General features: G+C 35.3%; 4 protein-coding genes and 1 long non-coding RNA gene across 6 annotated transcripts in view; 2 read left to right on the forward strand and 3 right to left on the reverse strand.

Annotated features, from left to right (window-relative positions):
* The first annotated feature begins 2,053 nt into the window (after positions 1-2,053).
* Positions 2,054-3,715, forward strand: tcnba (transcobalamin beta a). Its single transcript, XM_082169408.1, has 4 exons — positions 2,054-2,209; positions 2,498-2,639; positions 3,234-3,367; positions 3,499-3,715. The coding sequence occupies exons 1-4, from the start codon at positions 2,131-2,133 to the stop codon at positions 3,567-3,569; spliced, it is 426 nt and encodes a 141-aa protein (XP_082025534.1). The 5' UTR covers positions 2,054-2,130; the 3' UTR covers positions 3,570-3,715.
* LOC309498610 overlaps positions 2,909-19,862 on the reverse strand; it is a 127,892-nt gene continuing 110,938 nt past the window's right edge. The window contains exon 2 of the long non-coding RNA XR_014205996.1: positions 2,909-2,958. This is a non-coding gene — a long non-coding RNA (uncharacterized lncRNA). The remainder of the gene's footprint in view (positions 2,959-19,862) is intronic.
* tcnbb (transcobalamin beta b) lies at positions 5,361-6,710 on the forward strand. Its single transcript, XM_082169412.1, has 4 exons — positions 5,361-5,444; positions 5,724-5,862; positions 6,194-6,327; positions 6,478-6,710. Exons 1-4 carry the CDS (start codon positions 5,366-5,368, stop codon positions 6,540-6,542), a joined length of 417 nt encoding a protein of 138 aa, XP_082025538.1. The 5' UTR covers positions 5,361-5,365; the 3' UTR covers positions 6,543-6,710.
* On the reverse strand, positions 6,772-10,059 carry LOC309498597 (zona pellucida sperm-binding protein 3 receptor). Of its 2 annotated transcripts, XM_082169405.1 has the most exons (5): positions 8,873-10,059; positions 8,625-8,786; positions 8,279-8,446; positions 7,020-7,223; positions 6,772-6,918 (listed from the first exon to the last, which is right to left on the reverse strand). In XM_082169405.1, the coding sequence occupies exons 1-5, from the start codon at positions 8,985-8,987 to the stop codon at positions 6,905-6,907; spliced, it is 663 nt and encodes a 220-aa protein (XP_082025531.1). In that variant the 5' UTR covers positions 8,988-10,059; the 3' UTR covers positions 6,772-6,904. The 2 variants fall into 2 exon arrangements, with proteins under 2 accessions (XP_082025531.1, XP_082025530.1); XM_082169404.1 differs by having other exon boundaries at positions 6,852-7,223.
* On the reverse strand, positions 10,288-18,994 carry hinfp (histone H4 transcription factor). Its single transcript, XM_082169401.1, has 10 exons — positions 18,917-18,994; positions 18,297-18,504; positions 16,842-17,071; positions 16,635-16,734; positions 14,305-14,457; positions 14,064-14,141; positions 13,806-13,926; positions 13,566-13,704; positions 12,810-12,934; positions 10,288-11,756 (listed from the first exon to the last, which is right to left on the reverse strand). The coding sequence occupies exons 2-10, from the start codon at positions 18,460-18,462 to the stop codon at positions 11,411-11,413; spliced, it is 1,458 nt and encodes a 485-aa protein (XP_082025527.1). The 5' UTR covers positions 18,463-18,504; positions 18,917-18,994; the 3' UTR covers positions 10,288-11,410.

Raw genomic sequence — 19,862 nt, forward strand, 5'->3', positions numbered from 1 at the left:
AGAGTTTATTGTCTTGTTTAAATCAAATATAATTCTCACTGTATATGGTAAATTATAGATACACTCAATAAAAATGTTAAGCCTTTTTTCAAGATTAGATTACATCTCACAAGGTAGCCTACTTAGATGGCACCTGCACATCACTGGTGATAAAGCAACAATGGTCGGTTTATTTTGTTGTGGTTAATAATTAATGTTCATTGTTCATTAATGAAATGTAAACAAATATTTAAGAGGTAAGAGAGGTCAGTGGTAAATGATAATGTAACCACATAATCCTCACTCTCTACTGTAAATTTGACAAGTCATATTTATACAAGAGGTCACAGGTCCATGCCAAATAATTACTTCTGTACTTTCAATGTTAGCATAGTTACTCAGCAGTTTAAAAAAAATGCACTTTTGATGATCTGTTGTGATATTAGTAAGAGTTTTGCGAATGTACACCTTATTTGTGAAAATAGTACCAAAGTGAATAAAAAAAAACCTGTAATAAATAATTTAGTTTGGATTTAGTTAGTTTAGGACCATTTAGTTTGTGATTCGTATTCATAAAAAAAATAAAATCAAGTTTAAGATTTATGCTAAATGCTTTAAGCTCTAGTTTTTTTTTACTCATTTAAAATTCTTAAATGATTATATGAATAATATGTAAGGATTATTCAATTCAATTTAATGGAATTTTATTATTAATTGAAATGTGTAAATCTTGAAAAAAAAGCTTAATTTATTTTGAGTGTGTAGACAGACAAACAGATAGATACAGCGGGGCAAATAAGTATTGAACACGTCTAATAATGATACACACCATATTTGGAGGAGAAATGGCAGAGCACATTACCCTAAAAACACCATACAACTTGGTGTTGGCTCTTGGACAACTCTTCTGATTATTCTTTTCACTCCTCTATCAGAAATCTTGCGAGGAGTACTGGTCGAGGCAAATTTATGGTGAAATTATTGTCTTTCCACTTCCGTATTATGGCCACAAAAGTGCTCACTGGACCATTCAGAAGCTTAGAATGGCGCCTACAACCAATGCCATCATTAGGTTTTGCAACAATTAGGTTGCGATGGTCTTGAGACAGCTCTTTGCTTTTACCCATCATGAGATGTGTCTTGTGTGACACCTTGGCAATGAGACCTTTTTGTAGGCCATCATTTGGGACTGAACCAGCTGTTATTAATTTCCACTGACAGGGGGCTGGATTGCTTTTTAATTACTGTAAGTTTTCAGCAGTTGTCTTGGCTTTCCATGCCTTTTTGCACCTCCCTTTCTTCATGTGTTCAATACTTTTTCCCTGTGTCATTTCACATTATTACACATAACTTTATTTCTGAACTTATTTTTGTTTGCTTCTTTGTATGTATGGCTTACTTGGGTTGTTACCAACATCTGGCGAAAATTTCATGTCAATAGCACCTTTGGAAATATATGTACTGAGAAAAATGATGACGTGTTCAATACTTATTTCCCCCGTTGTAGATAATAGACGGACGGACGGACAGTTGGATGGATGGACGGACGGACGGACGGACGGACGGACGGATGGATGGATAGGTAGGTAGGTAGGTAGGGTCTCCACATTTGTGCTCTCATATCACAACAAGCCTTTGCATAATATGAGGAGATGTACACTGGAAAGAATTCTGACATTTACATATTCTATAAACCAATTTTAGGTCATGACCTAATCTGGTTAGGTAGAGAAATGATTAAATAAAATAATTAGATAAAGAGAGCTTCCACCTCACTTAGATGACACCTGCACATGGTGATAAAGCAACAATGGTCAGGTTATTTGTGTTGTGGTTAATAATTAACGTTCATTGTTCATTAATGAAATGTAAACAAATATTTAAGAGGTAGGAGAGGTCAGTAGTTACTTCTGTACTTTCAATGTTATCATTGTTACTCAACAGTTCTCAGAACCAAGCATCAAAGAACAGAAATAGCAATTAATCCATATCAAAAACATTTGCAGACCACTCATTTCTAAGGTAAGAGATAAGACTTTCCCATAAACCCGATCATTTATTATCTAGAAATTGGCGTGCAAAGAAAATACAGAATATAAATAGGTTGTGCGGTTGAGAGAGACATTCAGACACACTGAGCAGACTGGTAGAATGGCTCTGACAGCGATTAGTCTTCTGTGCTTTGCAGCTTTGCTGCCTTTCCCAGGGCTGGGACTGCCTGCAGACTCAGGTGAGGCATCTTCTATAAATGTTACATTAAAAACATACATTTTAACATTAGACATTTGATTCCGATGTTAACTCCACTATTGTTTTATATAGAATTGTTCTACAATATTTAAATTACAGAAAAAAAGTAAATGTAAATGTAGCCTAATTAAATGACAGTAATTATTAATGCATTGCACCCATGTATTTGTTATTAAAACTACACTATAATAACTCTAAATTACCACTGCAGGTATTTGATATATTCAAGCTATATAATGCTCTTTCTTTCTCTCTCTCTCCCAAACAGGCAAGCTGAAACAGGTCCCCGTTAAGGTGACTGTCACAAATGATTTCACTAATGAGCATGTTTCCTACGCCGCCACTGTGATAGAGGAGGGGCTGATGTTTGGGGTCTTAAATCAACTGCAGGACAGCAACAACGGCTTCAAGTATTCCTTAAAATTTCACTGAATTTATTTGAGGTTTATTGTACTTCACATGCAGTAATGTAATATCATACCTGATTAACTTTACTACTGGTTGTGATGACCCACATACTTAAAGGGATAGTTCACCCAAAAATGAAAATTCTGTCATCATTTACTCACCCTCAAGTTGTTTCAAACCTGTATGAATGTCTTTTTTTCTGCTGAACACAAAAGAAGATATTTTGAAAAATGTCGGTAACCAAACAGTTGATGGACCCCATTGACTTCCATTGTATTTTTTTTTTTTTTCAGAATGACAGAATTTTCATTTTTGGGTGAACTATCCCTTTAATCAAAATCAAGGTTATAGGAAAATGGGGCATATTTTACCACTGTGACCACTAAGGAAAACAGGAACAAAAAGATCAATGCGATTCTGCAATGAACTATTATTTTTCTATCCATTTCCGATAAGCCTGCAGATGCTGAATCAACGCTTGTCTTGTCAGTCAATTGAACAAGGCCCAGGACTAACAACATTTTTAGAAAGCCGACTTTGAATGGAATTAAATTTTTGTGCTAATTCTGCTACCTTTATTTCTGTTTTAACAATAGATTCTCATACACTATTCACAAAACCTTTGGCATATATCTGGAGAGTGTGAACGGATTGGCTGGATCTGATAAGGACCAGACATACTGGGAGCTTCTGTCTGAGAAAGCAGGAGTTACCACTCGACTAGAAGTGGGTAAGGGAAAAGATTATTATATACTGAAGTATTACTTAAAGCAGGAAAGTTTAATTTAACTTACAACACAATAATTAAATATTAAATATAGATTATTATTTATACTCTGGAATGCCTAAATTGTTTTGCAGGAATTGGCTGCTACCAACCCCAGAGAGATGAGAATTTGATCCTGAGGTTCACCACTTGGGCCAAAAAATAGATTTGTTTTATCATGAACTATATGTGACTGCTGGATTAATACCACATAATGATTCAAACATGTCATAAAAGTTTGAGTGAGTGGATAAACTCATAATTTCATTGCATACAGAATAACATTCTAATAAACATATAGAGCTGACGGAACTGAAAAGCCTCCCTGATCTTTTAACAAGCATTCCTAACTAATTTGATTCAAATAAATAGTGTACATTACCAGTACAGTATTCAACACTACATCTTCACCTGGCTTAAGCTCAGAGTGCAAAAATATTAAAGGTTCATCTCTGGACTAAACACAGATCAGGGAAAAACAGTCAGTGATTTACATGTAGGTCTCCAATGCACTATTCCAGAGATGCACAAAATGCCTTTATATTCAGTTTGAGAAGTTCTGTTAAGATTGAATGTTTACTGATGGATGGAGAGACAGACTGACAAACAGATAGGTGTTTGCATTAAACAGTGAGACAATCAGTGAAACATCTCAGGAACATAAATGAATCCATGGCGGAAGTCTTTGCAGAACACTCCTTTGTAAGGCATGATATCACACACTAGTCAGACTGGTAGAATAGTTTTGACAACAATTATACCTTTGTGCTTTGCAGCTTTTCTAAGGACTGGGCTTTGCCTTTTTATTTGCATATGAGACTTTGAGGAATCTGAGTGTATTTAAATGTTATTGTTATAGTATGTTTATTAGTTCACTGACTCAGGGTAGACCATGGAAACCCTGGAGATTTCAGGGAATATTAAAACTGTGGGTTTCACTTTATTTTGATGGTCCCTTTAACACATTCTGTTGACTATAAGTAACGTTGCACATGACAACTCACTCTCATTATAGTCAAGTATTTGTAGACTGGTAGGGTTAGAATAAGTTGACATACTTGCAAAGTTACTTATAGTCAGTAGAATATACAGTAAATGTAACTATTTTTACAAAACAAATTCTCATTCAATTATCTGTTGAGTGTCTTCAAAAAGAGATCAACCTTAGGTATGTGTTCCAAAGCATTCATTAATTACAATCATTTAAGTTTGGATAGTGCATTTTCATGTCTATGCTGAAAAGGGGGGTTACAGTTAACACTGACAGGTCTGTTTTTCACAAAAAAAATCCACTTAATTTCAAAATGTATTCTCCTTTTCCAGTCCTATGCAAAACATGCTGGGAACTAGAAATCCACTGGCCAATTTCCAATGTTATCAAGAAAATGTCATTAAATTACTACAACTTGCATTAAAAAATAAATAAAAAAAATAATGCAGAAATTTGAGTTTAAATTACACACAATATTAAGTTTGTCAACATTACTTTGTCAACAGAACTCAACCAAATAATGTTTGCAACTTAAAAGGTTTAATACTTTTTTTTTTTTTTACACGTAACCATGCATTTATTTAATTTGTGATTACAGGACCCCTGAATTACTTTATAGAGTGAATGATAGAATAGTATGTACTTCAATTTTATTTTTATGTGATGACTGAATAAGTTTATGAACAGAATCAATATAACTATAATTATTCCAGATGCTTTTACAGCCATACCTGACTCAACATTTGTCTTGTCAGTGTATTGCACAAGGCTCAGGGAGTGAGCATTGAACAATCAAGATTTGTTTGTCATGTTTCCTTGTGTTTCTTGGCTAACCAGTTCTTGTTAAGGTATGCATTTCCCAACCAAACCACCAAAACCCCCAAAACAATTTGTAAAATTAGCATACAAAAATGCATAAATAGGTTGTGCGGTTGAGAGAGACATTCAGACACACTGAACAGACTGGTAGAATGGCTCTGACAGCGATTGGTCTTCTGTGCTTTGCAGCTTTGCTGCCTTTCCCAGGGCTGGGAGAGCATGACCACTCAGGTGAGTTTTCTTATATAAAGCCATGAATTCTGCATAAACAAGGATACATATTATTGAATTAAAATCCTGTCTATACTACCTATAGTAAATAACATTTATAAAGTATGTATATCTATGATTCATTACAAATTACCAAAGCATTTGTTATTAAAGCCAGTTTGTGCTGGTATTCTCAGAACATGTCTTGCTTGCTTTGGTCACTTAAATGCAGTTATTTAAATAACACTTGCAGTTTTCTAAATAGCACCCTTTCTCTGTTTGTTGCTCTCTTCTAAACAGGAGAACAGGGCCCGGTGTTAGTTAAGGTGGATGTCACTAATAAATTTACCAACACAATCTTCTCCTACTCCACCACTGTGCCAAAGGGAATGCCGATGTTCGGGGTCTTGAATAAACTACAGGACTCCCAAAGCTTCAAGTATGGCCCAAACTTTGATCAAATTATTGTGGTTTAATTCACTTTACATCCAGAAGGCCTAATGCAAGTATAGCATAGTACAGTACAGTATAGTATAGTAAAATCATGACTGATGAGGTTATAAGGAAATAGGGTATATTTTACCACAGTGAAAGACAAAAACAAAGAATCGCTAAAATATACAACTTTATATGACTGAGATATATTTAATTGTATACCTGACTCGAGGCTTGTCTTCTAAGTTTATTGTAAAAGGCTTAAAACAATTAGGAACTTCTTAGTGCTAATTTTCTTTTTCTTTTTCTAACTCTGTTACCTTTATTTCTATTAGTTTCACATACAGCATAAACAAAAGCTATGGCATATATTTGGAAAGTGTGAACGGACTGGCTGGGTCTACTGCAAACCACACGTACTGGGAGCTTCTGTCCAAGAAAGGAAAATCTATACGCAGACTGGACGTGGGTAAGTGTATGAGTTTAATTATAAAGCATGCACTTATAAAGCATGCACTTATAAAAATTTTTTTATCAGTTCAGGACTTTTATTTTATTTTATTTTATTTACAACACAAAATAAATAAAATATAAATGTTTTCCCCCCAATATTTTGCAGGAATTGGCTGCTACCAACCCAAGAGCAATGAGATTTTCATTATGAATTTCACCCGCTGGGACTAAAAGTAGATCAGCTGTATTTTGTGGTTTCAAATGAGACTCCTCTGATTCTATGTCAGTATACTATATCAATCCCACATCTTGTATCAATCATCAAGTGAATGAATAATCTAATAATTTGATTGCATTTACTGTATAATAGTCTAATAAAATCACTGAGCATTGCTGGAACTGTTTCTCTGATCTTTCAACAGTTGTGACTAATTAAGGTACAATCAAATAGTGTACATTACCAGTCTCCAATTTCATAGATAATCAGATGAGTATATATTCTTATATTCAGGGTTTTTTATGCATGTCAAGCTTGTCGTGTCTCATATGAACATAATGTCTTCATAGAAAAGGATAAACAGATTCACTGTCTTCTATCCTGTAGAAGCTGAAAGAACAAACACAAACATTGATTTTTCAGCATTTTTGGTGTGCTGTATTTGCCACGGTTTTAACTAGCAGCAGTTTAAATGACTCTATGACACTTACCACAGGGAGTGAAGCAGTCACAGTCGCAGAAGTTGCAGCGTGTAAACCAGCGCTTCCAGCCTGATTCTTTAGTCCTGCAGTTCTCAATGCGACTGCATTCGTGGTTCAGAGGAACCGCATAGCTCTTAGCATCAGGACAGGTGGACGAACACGTCCCGTCAATTTCCTTCTCGTTGATCTCAACCCGGCCACGATGACACACTCCTAATGTCACATAAAGGAGGAGACAGAGAATTGAAATTCACAGCCAATGAAATTCATTTTAATGGAAAATGTAACTGACCACAACCATTGCTTTTTTCTCCACAACCCAGACTTTGACAATGTTTTAATTATAAAAAAAAAAATAGCTCAACATGAATAAACTTAGTACATGTATAGTATATACGTAAAATTTTACGTATCAGTAGATATTTCATATTATAGATAATGACTATGCAGTCTAAGAAAAGTTCATAAAAATAAGGCCCAATACTGTTAATATGAAAGAATTTTCCTATTGATTTTTTACCTGCATTTTGCATTGTGCATTACATTTTGTGCATTTTGCATTACGCATTGTGTTGTGTTAAGTTAAAGGAAATATCTGTAAAGTTAACAGATAATAAATGAGACAGTGGGGAAAAAAAACCAGTCACATGGGTAATTTTTTTAAAAATTGCTTTCCATTGATGTATGGTTTGTTAGGATAGGACAATATTTGGCCGAGATACAACTATTTGAAAATCTGGAATCTGAGGGTGCAAAAAAATAAAAATAAAAATCGAAACATTGAGAAAATCACCTTTAAAGTTGTCCATTTATGTTCGCGATTGTGCTGCATTCACTCACAAAAATAAATGTTTTATATATTTACGGAAGGAAATGTACCAAATATCTTCATGGAACATGATCTTTACTTAATATCCTAACGATTTTTGGCATAAAAGAAAAATCGATAATTTTGACCCATATGTGTATGGTTTGCTATTGCCACAAATATACCCGTGCTACTTGTGACTGGTTTTGTGATCCAGGGTAACAGATGTCCTAGCAGAAATTTTAAGTTTTTCTACAGATTATTTTTCTTACTGTATGTGTTTTTTTTTTATCAACACCTCTCACAGTAACAGCACTCAATAATATAACAACTTAGTTACAGTTCAATCTCTCATGTACTGTAAATATATGAGACTTAAGACAGAATAGGCCTTGTAATCTGAGCATTTACCAGGCAAATCCGTAATTTGTTTGCAATGTTCAGCCTGACAAGGACTTACTGAGGCAGGACGGTTTGGGCGTCCATTTCCCATTGGACTGGCAGGCTCGAGCAGGATCTCCAACCAACACGAACCCTGGCCTGCAGTCGTACCGCACCACAGAACCCACCCACCAATCACTCCCATACACCATCCCGTTAAAGTCCACATCAGGTTTTCCACAATTCACTAGGGCAAAAGTTTATTGGACAAAATTCATGAAGCACATGAAAAGTTCCAGTTTACACAGAATAAATCCACAGAATAATCACACATTATTCTATGTGTTTAAGGAAATGCCTCAAAAATAAATAAATAAAATAAATAAAAATGCAGTGCATTTCATTAAAATGATGATCTGTTGTACCTCTACAGAGGGATTTGTATCCCACCCAGCAGCAGTCTGAATCTCCACAGTTGTCTCTCTTTAGCTCCCTGTGTCTGCCCTTACATCCTCCAAAACAAAGCGGGGCTGTCCCGGACCAGTAAGTGTCTCCCAGTTCATCCTCCTGTTCCACTTCTAACAGACCTGAGGAACATGGTGCTCAAATATTTCTGACATTGTCTAATTTGTAAGCTTAGCTTAGATATGAATAAATCAAATGCTCCTCTTACCACTTCCTAGATCTTCCTCCACAGCTGTTCGTTCAGTAAATGCAGTAATAGGCACTTGCGTGAACACCCCATGCATGGATCCCAGAAGCAGCAGCAGAAGAGCTCCTAGTATCATGGCGTTTCGTTGGTGGTAATACTTCTCTAATGCAGAAAAGTCTATATCTGTTCAGTTCTCCTCATATGAACGTAGTCCATTCACTCTCTACTCAGCAATCCATTGTTCTGTTGTCTCAATATGGAAATTCTAATTATTTGAACACAGAAAAACCATTTATATGAAATGTATTTTTTACAGGCTATCTCCAAGAACCTATTTTCCAACAGAGACTCTGTACAAGACAGATGGAAAGAAAGGGGAAGTGTTGCATCTTAGCTCACACTAAGCCCCTAACGCAAACTAATCTTTTAAACTCTGCTAACACACCAGCGATTATCACCAGAGCAGAGAGAAAGAGATTATAGAGAACGGGAGAGAGCCATGGCTTGGCTGATTTGCAGTTTAGCTTAACTTTCAGTTGTGCTGATTGTAAATTTCGTGTTTTTCACATTTAATAATGTTAGAGATTAATCTTGTCCAATGTCCTTGAGATCTGCAGTGCGTGTAATTACTGTAACGACATAGATCTGTGAAAAGCGCTCAAACACTGACCTCTGACTGCTGCAGTAATGCATAAACTTCTGCCTAACCGAGCACAACCATCCTGCTGACTCTTGTCCTGAGAGATTCAAACAAACAGTTCTTAGTCACACACAGGATCAGCTAAGAACAAAGTGGATTATCCCCAGAAAACACTTTACCTACCTGAATATGAACTGAACATACCTGAGTACACAATATACACACTACCAATGCAATTTTGGGGTTTGTAAGATTTTTAAATGTCTTTGAATGAAGTCTCTCATGCTCACCAATGCCACATTTGCTTGATCAAAACACAGTAAAAACAGAAATTGTATTACCATTTAAAACAACTGTTTTCTATATTTTAAAATGTAATTTATTTCTGTGATGGCAAAGCTGAATTTTTAGCATCATTACTTCTTCAGTGTCACATGATCCTTCAGAAAAAATAAGATAATTTAGTGCTCAAGAAACATTTCCTATTATTATCAATGTTGAAAATAGCTGCTTAATATATTTTTGGAAAGCTTGATACATTTTTTTTTCTGAATTTGTTGATGGATAGAAATCTCAATGTAACAGCATTTATTTGAAATATACATCTTTTGTAACATTGTCTTTACTGAGACTTTTGATCAATTGAATGCATCCTTACTGAATAAAAGTATTAATTTCTTCTTTAAAAAAAAACAAAACATGATCTGAAACCTTTGAAGAGCAAGAAATAATTTCTGCTTGTAAGCAAATGTAAATGTTTAAATTGGAGAAAAACAAAACAAATAGGACAAAAATGTACTGAAATAACTGCCATTGTTTATTTCAAATAAAATTAAGTCATTTAGTATAGTTTTCCTTCTCAATTAGATTATTAGGACTCAACTGCAAATAAAAGTCCAATGGCAAAGGTGCGTCTTAATGAAAGGTCAAAACTATTTTTAATTTATTTTAAAACTACTTTTTACTTTGATAGAAAAGTGTCAGGAATAGGTAGCTTCCATCAGAATGGGTCTTTCTGCAGATTCTCTGATCTCCATATAAAGTTGAAAAATAAATTAAACGGGTGTTGGTCAGTTTGAAGTTCAGAAGCACTTCCAATTCAACTATTAGTTAAAACTACACACTGTAAAGATTTCTCCAAGGTGATCAGTCCTTCCCCTTTCACATTAACACTGAACCTGAAGAGTCAAAGAAAGCTGATTAAATTGTTCAGTAGGATTAAACATTTCCATTCCCCTTTACCCTCTTCTCTCTCACTCCCTCACACACCCAAACAGTCAAATGTAAAGGGATAGTTCAGGCAAAAATTGCCATTTAATCACCCAAATGTTGTTCCAACCCTGTATTATCCTTCTTCCGTGAAACACAATAGAGGTGTGTTTGTGTGCCTGTGTGTTCCTATTACCTTAAATTACTTACAAGGAAGGTAACTTACGCTTCCAAACTCCAAAAAGGGAAAACAGTACTACTTATGATATAACATACAAGTTATATATGGACTACACTTAATATAATTTCATGATGCTTTTTTGCCCTTTTTTTTGGAGCTTGGCAGTATAAATTACTATTAATATTCATAGAATGGAAAAAGGTAGTTCAAACACTCTACTTAACAACACCTTATTTTGTTTCATGCCAGACAAAATAATATAGTGTCAGAATGACATGAGGGTCAATAAATGACCCTGTGAATCATCTCTTTAAGCAATCCCCAGAGCTAACTTGTGATTTAGCTTGATCTTTTCTGTTCAGTGCAGTGTTCAAGGTGATCAAGGTAAAACACTCTTATCCAGCTTTGGTCCCCTGTTAGTATCATAGTACAGTGAGTATTGTCACAGAGTTAAAAGGAATGTCGTAATGTCCCTTTTTTATTGCCCGACACAGCAGTCTTAGGGAGCTCCAGTATTTCCGAAGTGCTGTTAAACCACCTCCATGCCCAGCTGTTGGGCAGTGTCCTGTAACTGACACATCACTGACCCCTCCCTCGTAGAGTCTGTTTCTGAGGAGGTGCCGGCCATCAACACCAAGAACACACTTTCTGCATTTTCCTGAGTCCTACAGACCTCTGCTCCCTCCTTTCTTATTCCCGCCTCTGTATTTCCCCCCATGGTCTCCTCCAGTTCTTCCCCGGACTGGATGTTCTGCTGGCTGGACTCACTGCTGTCCCCCTCACCCTGCCGCTCCCGCATCAGCTGTTCTGTTAACTCCACGCTCTCATAGCGGATCAGCTGCAGACGCATGAATCCATCTTCGTGCTCTTTATACCTGAAACGAGGGATTTGCAAAGTGCAAAAGATCGTAGTCAGGTTCGACGGGTAAGGTTTATTGTCCACTGGAAACCCAAAATAAAATGAACATGAAATTAATATGAATTAAATAGCACCCATGGGATCTACTGTTAGTTACACTACTTCAAATTTTTGGATCACTATGTTGTTTTTTAAAGAATGTTTTATTCAACTTATTCAGCATGGATGCATTAAATTGATCAAAAGTGACAGGAAAAGCTTTTATATTGTTAAAAAAGATTACAAATAAATGCTGTGCTTTTGAACTTTCAATTCATCAAAGCTTTCTGCAATTTTTTTTAATCATGGGCTGCATCCGAAATCACATCCATCCCTGCTATGAAAAACAAAACAGTGACAAGAGCAGTATGTCTGAATTCATAGTATTCATAAGAGTGTAGGCAAAAAGTACCCAGATGATTCTGAAGTGTGCCCATGAGGCCACAGGAGAGGTTTTTTGAATGGCAATGAAGTGACAAAACTGACGCTGGTAGGTCACATGACAGTGACAACATGGCGAATTTAGTACGTCTGGATTACATTCATACTACACAAATTTATACTACATAAAACATACTTTTTTGGCAGTCGCAACATAATTACTTATTCAAAATAAGTACCTACTCAAGGAAGTATGCTATTTCAGATGCAGCCATGGGTTCCACAAAAATGTTAAGCAGCACAACTGTTTTCAACATTGATCATATGCATAAATGTTTCCTAAACACCAAATCAGAATATTGGAATGATGTCTGAAGAATTATTTGACACTGAAGACTGGAGTAATGGCTGCAGAAAATTCAACTTTGCCATTAAAGGAAATATTACATTTAATTATAGGAAAATAGATAACCCAACCGTTATTTTAAAATGCAGTAATATTTCACAGTACTGCTGTTTTTGACTTTTTTTTTTAACATAAATCTTCTTTAAAAAACATACATTTTTTTAATAGTAAGGTGGTTGAGGAAATAAGTAATGAATACTTCTTAATGGGTGGTGGCCACAAGGAAGGAGGAAGTCTTCAAACCTGAATCTCGGGTGCCCTGAAGGCCACTTGAACTGATGTTTCTTGCGTAAGTGGGCAGTGAGGTTGTTCCCCCGGGTGAAGCACTGCTCACACACGTGACACTTATAGCGAGGAGTGTAATCTCCCTAAATGCAAAACAGCATATTAACATTTTTAGCTACTCTGGAGCAATGAGCTGAATATCAGTTACTGTACATCTGAAGTGATGTAGAATTGTATTCACTTTTTGATGCACAGTTAGTTTGGTTTTGTTTGCTCACACTGTTTATTTTATCATTTATTATTGATATATTGTGTTTTTGGCAGTATGAATGAAGTTACATCTAAATGGAAGTTCCTACATTAGTTAATTCCAGAATAGATGGATCATTTTTATAGATCAGACCTTGGACTTTATCATTATAAAAGTCCTTCATACTTACAACAATTCTTACTTCAATTACCAGCTATAAAACAAATGACATTTTCCCGTTTACATTTGAAAAAACGAAATCAATTAATCTCCTGGTAAAACAACATTTACAGCATTACATAACAATGTACTAATCTTATGTATTTCAGTTACCTATTGCCCAATGCCTAGCCTTATTTATTTTAATTGACAAATTAGCAAAGGCTTAGCATTTGCTCTATTGTCACATGTTGTTCAGAACCTGTATGACACTTACTGTGGAACACAAAAGAAGATTTTGTTGTTTTATACTGTTGTCTTTTTCCTTATTGGCGAATGTTGCTGTTACTTTCCAAATGGCTCACCTCATGAATGCGCTTGTAATGGTTCTTGATTGAGTAAAGGGAGCGGGTGGAGTAATCGCAGTCAGTGAAGTCACATCGATAAGCTGGCTCACTGCTGTGCGTGTCTAAATGCTTCCGCAAGTCTATTAGGTTTTTACAGCTGAAAACCACATGAACACAAACAAACTGACAGGTCATGTCTTACATTGCAGGTTAAAAGATTAGAAGGAGTCACCGTCATTGGTGATGAAGCAACCTCACCTGTACTCGCAGTAATCACAGCTGTAAGGCTTCTCATTGGAATGACGAAACTTGATGTGGTTTCTCAGCGAGGATGGTGATGGACAGGTCATATCACATAGTGGACATTTATAATGGTTGACTTTGAACAGAGAACGGGTTTAGAACATCATTACAACAACCAGGTCACACCATACTAGGCAATAAAGGCCTGTAAGGTCCGATAAAGCAGAACAAAGCACAACCTTTAAGAAAGATAACACACAAAAAGACCCATACCATGGTTCCTCATGTGGTCTCTAAGCAGCCGCTCAGTGGCGAAACGTTTAGAGCAGTGGGAACATTGAAATCTCTGACCTACAAACAAATGCACACATAAACAACTGGGTGCAATGGCTCATACTAATTAGATTTAATTTTTTTCTATTGAAATGAGTCCAAATTGATCAATAGAAGGAATAAAGATTCCCTGTTATTGCTGCTGCTGCATGTGTACCACCTGAACTACCATCCCTCTCACCTTCTATGGAGGTCTGTCGTCGAATGTGGTCGAAGAATTTCGTGTTGTTGGCGAACATTCCCCCGCAGGTCGGACATGCCACCAGCTTTTCCTGTGTGTGACTACGCATGTGCTCTCGCAACTTAAACCTGCCCTTGAAAGAGGCCTCACAATCTAGAAGGCAAAAGGAAAAGTTAATGTCTGTGCTGAACTGTGAAAGTCGTTGTGAGAAGGGAAACCTCTCAGGAACATTTCTACACTCAGTAACATTCAACTACGATGTTTTTCTCTTTTTCACTCTCATAGATGGTAGAAATATGAAAGATGTAAATATCTTCCGAGTGAAACAGCAAGAAGTTATTTTGATCAAATATTATGAGGAAATATGAATTTTGAAAAAATAATGATCTGAATGGATAAATAATTTATAATAAAATACTGCAATATTCCATAAAAAAAGGATTGTCAATTTTGATTTCATGGTGAATTTAAACAAATAAAATTCAAGATATTTTAATTCACCCCCTCAACAACTGTTTTTGAGTTTTTAAACTGGATATATAAGGAAACTTCATTTTAAAAGTGTAATATTTAATGTGTAATATGTATAAAACATGAGCATCAGTGGTTTGCAGTGGTGTTTTAAAATGAGGTGGTAAAGTTCTCAAATATATATATGAAGAGTTCAGATGCAAAAGCCTCTAAATGCCATCTGAAATTTTCTTCTAGAATGATGATTTTCATCAAGCTCGTATATTTAAGTTCAGTAATGTCACTTAAATGACAATTAATAGGTAATTTTCATTGTCATTTAAGTGAAGTTACTGAACTTAAATATACGAGCTTGATAAAAATGACCATTCTAGAAGAAAATTTCAGATGGCATTTAGAGGCTTTTGCATCTGAACTCTTCATATATATATATATATATATATATATATATATATATATATATATATATAAAATGTAAATTTATGTCTCTGTTACACTTAATTTTCCTGCTTAAATAAACATTACATAAAAAAAGAGACCAAATACAATTCTATTTTGTATTTTTACACTAACTATGTAATGTTCTTTTAAAACCAAGTATATATTTCATCAAGTTAATGTTTTTACGCAAGTTAGTGTTTAACGTAAAGGCAGTAACAATTAAAAAAAATTGAAAATATTATTTTCAGCAGTGATCAAACTTGTACACACTGGTCAAAGACGCAGACACGAAGATGTACTTTTAATTTCCCCAAGCACAGTCATAATTTTTTTCAGCATTTTTTAAATATCTAAATGGAGTTGTTTACTTACTTTTTAACTAGTCTTCCCATTATAGCATGGGAAAAAATACTATGCAATTCAATGGGGTGCATCAACTTTTTGGTTACAGAAATTCTTCAAAATATCTTAATTTACAACAAAATAATAAATTCAGGGTAAGCAAATGATGACTGATTTTTTCATTTTAGGGTGAACTATCCTTTTAACCCTTTCACACGTAAGTTTAAAATATTCTGACTGACCCCCCAGCGTGAGTTTTTCAAGGCGACCGTTATTTAGAATGTGTCACTTTATGGTTTCCAAGGTGACGCGTCATTGCTTGTCACGTGACACACCGCAGCAACAACAGAGCTGAATGAATGATGATCTGCTTTTATGTCATTTTTCCTTTTTTATTCAAAATATTCACAAATTTGTTAGATATGGCATGAAATATCTGATATTCCGGTTGTCAAATATATGCAAGTGGAAGTGTTTTGTTGTTTAAACACATTTATAACGATCGCGTTAGTTCAGCTGTATTCGCGATGGGCGCCGCCATCTTAGTTTGTGCCGCAGACGCGCAGTTCAGAGAATCGGATCTGTTGGATTTACAACACGTTAATTCATCCACTTCTCCCGAAATACATACAAGTAAGTGGCAGGTCAACTGGGAGAAGAATAGAGTAAGCTTTAAAGTTACTTACACAATGTGTATCTGATATGAATAAAACTAATTATAATGGAAAGGATTATTATTGCCTCTTCCTTTGACATCAGTGTGTATTTTACGAACTCTAATGTATTGTTTTTTTAGTACTTATATGTCTGGAACCTAAAATAAACATTATGTGGTTGAAAACACTGAAAAGTTGTGATATATGACAGCTCTGAGCGCGCCTGTCTCTGGCTCAGCGCCAGCCAACGCGCGAAAGCACATTTGAATTTAGCAGTTGATCACGTCATGCACTGACCGTTCTAATCACACCGGTGTGATCGTACGCTCCAGGGACCAGCCTAGACTGATCACACCGGTGTGATCGTACGTGCGAAAGGGTTAATGCACAATAAAAAAAAAAACTACAATCATTTCTTACCTTTCCAGCCACAGAACAAAACATTCTCTTCATTGGCCTCGAGACAGTGTGCATGCATCTCCACATGTCTGTAGAACCACTCTGGATTATCCATAGACATCTGAATACAAATATACTTATCAGCTGAGTACTTGACCTGATTTGACTAGCCACATGCAATTTATCCTCTACAGAACTTAAAAAGAATATGTTGGATTGCCTTCGTACCTCACAATGCTCCCAAAGACAGAGGAAGTTCTCTTGGACCTCAGGCACAAGGTTGCGGTTGTGCAGGCCGACCGAGCAGTCACCCATATCACTGTGGCTATTGAGTATAGCAAGTCCCCACTGCTTCAACTTGGTGTGGTAGCAATGGAAAAACACGTGTCTGAGAAGCTCCGCATCTCCTTCCACTGAGCAGAAACCACAGTCTCGCCATAGACAGTTATGCTCCTCATCTGTAAAGCATGCAGGCAAGCTAAGGTCTATGTGCACCAGGACAATGAAGCCAGAAGCCACAGGGCCTTTGACTGCAAGAAGCCTGAGGAAAGCTCAGATGCTCGCTATAGCTTAATACTCAGAAACAATCACATGCTGATCATGTAACATTACAGATAGATGAACATTGCATAAGTGCGTGCCAGTGACTGTTGGTGAAATGGATGAAGAAATAAGAAATGTTGTGTATTCCTGGTCCTCTCTCAGCACTAATAATCTCCTTTGAACACCTTAAACCAGATTTGATTTTGTACACTAGTCCTGGTATATATATGGTGTACTCACACTTGTAACTGAAACCTTACTCCTCATTTTTACACAAAAATTTCTCATTAATTGTGATATATCTCAAAATTGCAATTTGCAACAAGAGCTGTTCCTTATATACTATTGTAATTTATATGAATATTTTGAATGAGCTTTAATTTTTCATTTATTTATTTTAAGTAAAAAAAATTGTAGTTTTTTATGTGCTTTTGCCATTTTTAATATTTCTTTTAAATATTTCTAAATAGTATTTTCAGTTTTAGGTTTTACTTTAGATTAACAATCTTACACATTTCAGTTAGCTGCCAACATTTTTAAAAAAAAGTCCATTTAACATTGACATTTTATTTTAGCTTTATTTTAAAATCAACAAAAAAAATTGTTTTTAACAGTTTTAGTTAACAATAAAAACTCTGAAGTTGAAACCTGTATGACTCTTTATTCTGTGAAACACAAGATATATTAAAGAATGTCTGGTTTCTGGGTTTTTTCCATATAATGACAATGAACGGTGACAGAATGATGATGTCAAGGCTCAAAAAGAACAAAAAACGAATTAATTAAATAATTAACCACCATAAAATATGCCGCAGACTTTCTTTTTGTGTGTGAACTATCTCTTTAAGACAGGAAAAATAAATAAATGGTTTCATTAGAGGACAGATAAATGCTCACACTTCCAGTTACATAAACGACTTAGACTAGTATTACAAGTCAGTCATCTAATTATTATTATTTATTTTTTTAAGACTGATCATAACTGTTTTATATGTCAGTTACAAGAAAAAGTAGATTGGTATCATTTGGATTTAAAAAATAATACTGAATACCTCTTGACTAACTACAAGTTGGTCAGACAGTCTTAACATAGAAGCATAACATAGTGTTTATGCAACTGGCCACAGGTGTTGGACGCACCTGGTAAGTCTGTCTCACTGTCCACGGTAGCTTTATAATGTTTCTCCACGTGCTGGCAGAAGTCCTGCATCCTGTCAAACGTCTCCTGACACGAGCCCCACTCACAAGCCAACTCCAGCAGCAGCTCCTCTCTGCGCGGGGCTCGTTTACCCGACGGGTGCATCATGAAGCACTGAATGTAAAGCACAATGTGTGGTCCTCCAGTCCTCTGAAACACACAGTAAAGTCACATGTGAGATCGATATTTGTAAGTTAGTTCTGCTCGAGCTATCTGTGCATAACTTAGCTGTCAGTTTGATTTAAAAACAACAACAACAACAAAAACGTTTTGCCATACACGAACTGCGCCACAAATGATTTACTCCAATATATGCCAATATTCTTAACTGCCAAAAGCACGGCTAGTAGTTTTATAAAACCATGGACAAAGTTGTTAACCTAGCATGAGACATAGCTGGTTAGCAAAACAAAAGGGAAGTTAACATTCTGCCTCCATTTTGTTTACTAAGTTAGTAGCTTTTCATTAGCTTGGGTTGAGAATAATTAAATGTGTTTTCATCCAAGGAAATTTTGTGAGGGAGTGCATCGAGAGTTGTTAAATGGATAGAGAAATAACTCACCTTTAGCAAATACTTCAAACATGTCCTCAATATTTTTCCCACGAAATAACCGAACCAATCAGATTTCAACTTTGCGGTGTCGCGTTCAAATCGCAGCCAATCAAATCGCAGCTTAGCAGTACATCACAATGATCATTCCCTCCGACATCTAAACCCTTTCAAGTGTTCCGCATCGCACTTTGTATTCAGTGGCAGCAATGCCTGTCTAACAACCCTAAAAAGGAGTTTTACTTGCTATGTTTTGCTATTTTCAATGAACCTGCTATGGAATTTCAACGATACTATACAAATACATCTGTATGGAACTGAAAAATCTTTTCTTATAGTTTAATTATAATACTAGTTGATATTTTTTTCCAAATAATATTTTAACAATTTGCTGTCATTTTAATTAAATGACAAATAAAAAGGAAATTATTTAATTTTGGAAACAATATGTTGCCAATTTGCTACCATTTTAATTCAATGACAAATAAAAAGCAATTATTTAATTTTGGAAAAAATAAGTTGTCATTACAATATTTTAACAATTTGCTGTCATTTTAATTAAATGACAAATAATAGGGAAATTATTTAATTTTGGAAACAATAAGTTGTCATTACAATATTTTAACAATTTGCTGTCATTTTAATTAAATGACAAATAAAAGGAAATTATTTAATTTTGGAAACAATATGTTACCAATTTGCTACCATTTTAATTAAATGACAAATAAAAAGCAATTATTTAATTTTTGGAAACAATACGTTGTCATTACAATACCACACACTTACTATACTCGCACAGTATAAAAAGGTTTTTATACATGAAAATAAAAAGCTACCTTTGTATTTTAGGAAGGGATCATCAAATTTGGAAGCCCTTAACATTTAAAAAACAGACAAAACCCATGTTAGATGACTACAAATATGGATTAGGGTTAATGTTTGGGTTATGTTTGATACA

Source organism: Leuciscus leuciscus, assembly GCF_965113295.1.
Source record: "Leuciscus leuciscus genome assembly, chromosome: 5".
In the NCBI taxonomy this organism is placed as follows: Eukaryota; Metazoa; Chordata; class Actinopteri; order Cypriniformes; family Leuciscidae; genus Leuciscus; species Leuciscus leuciscus.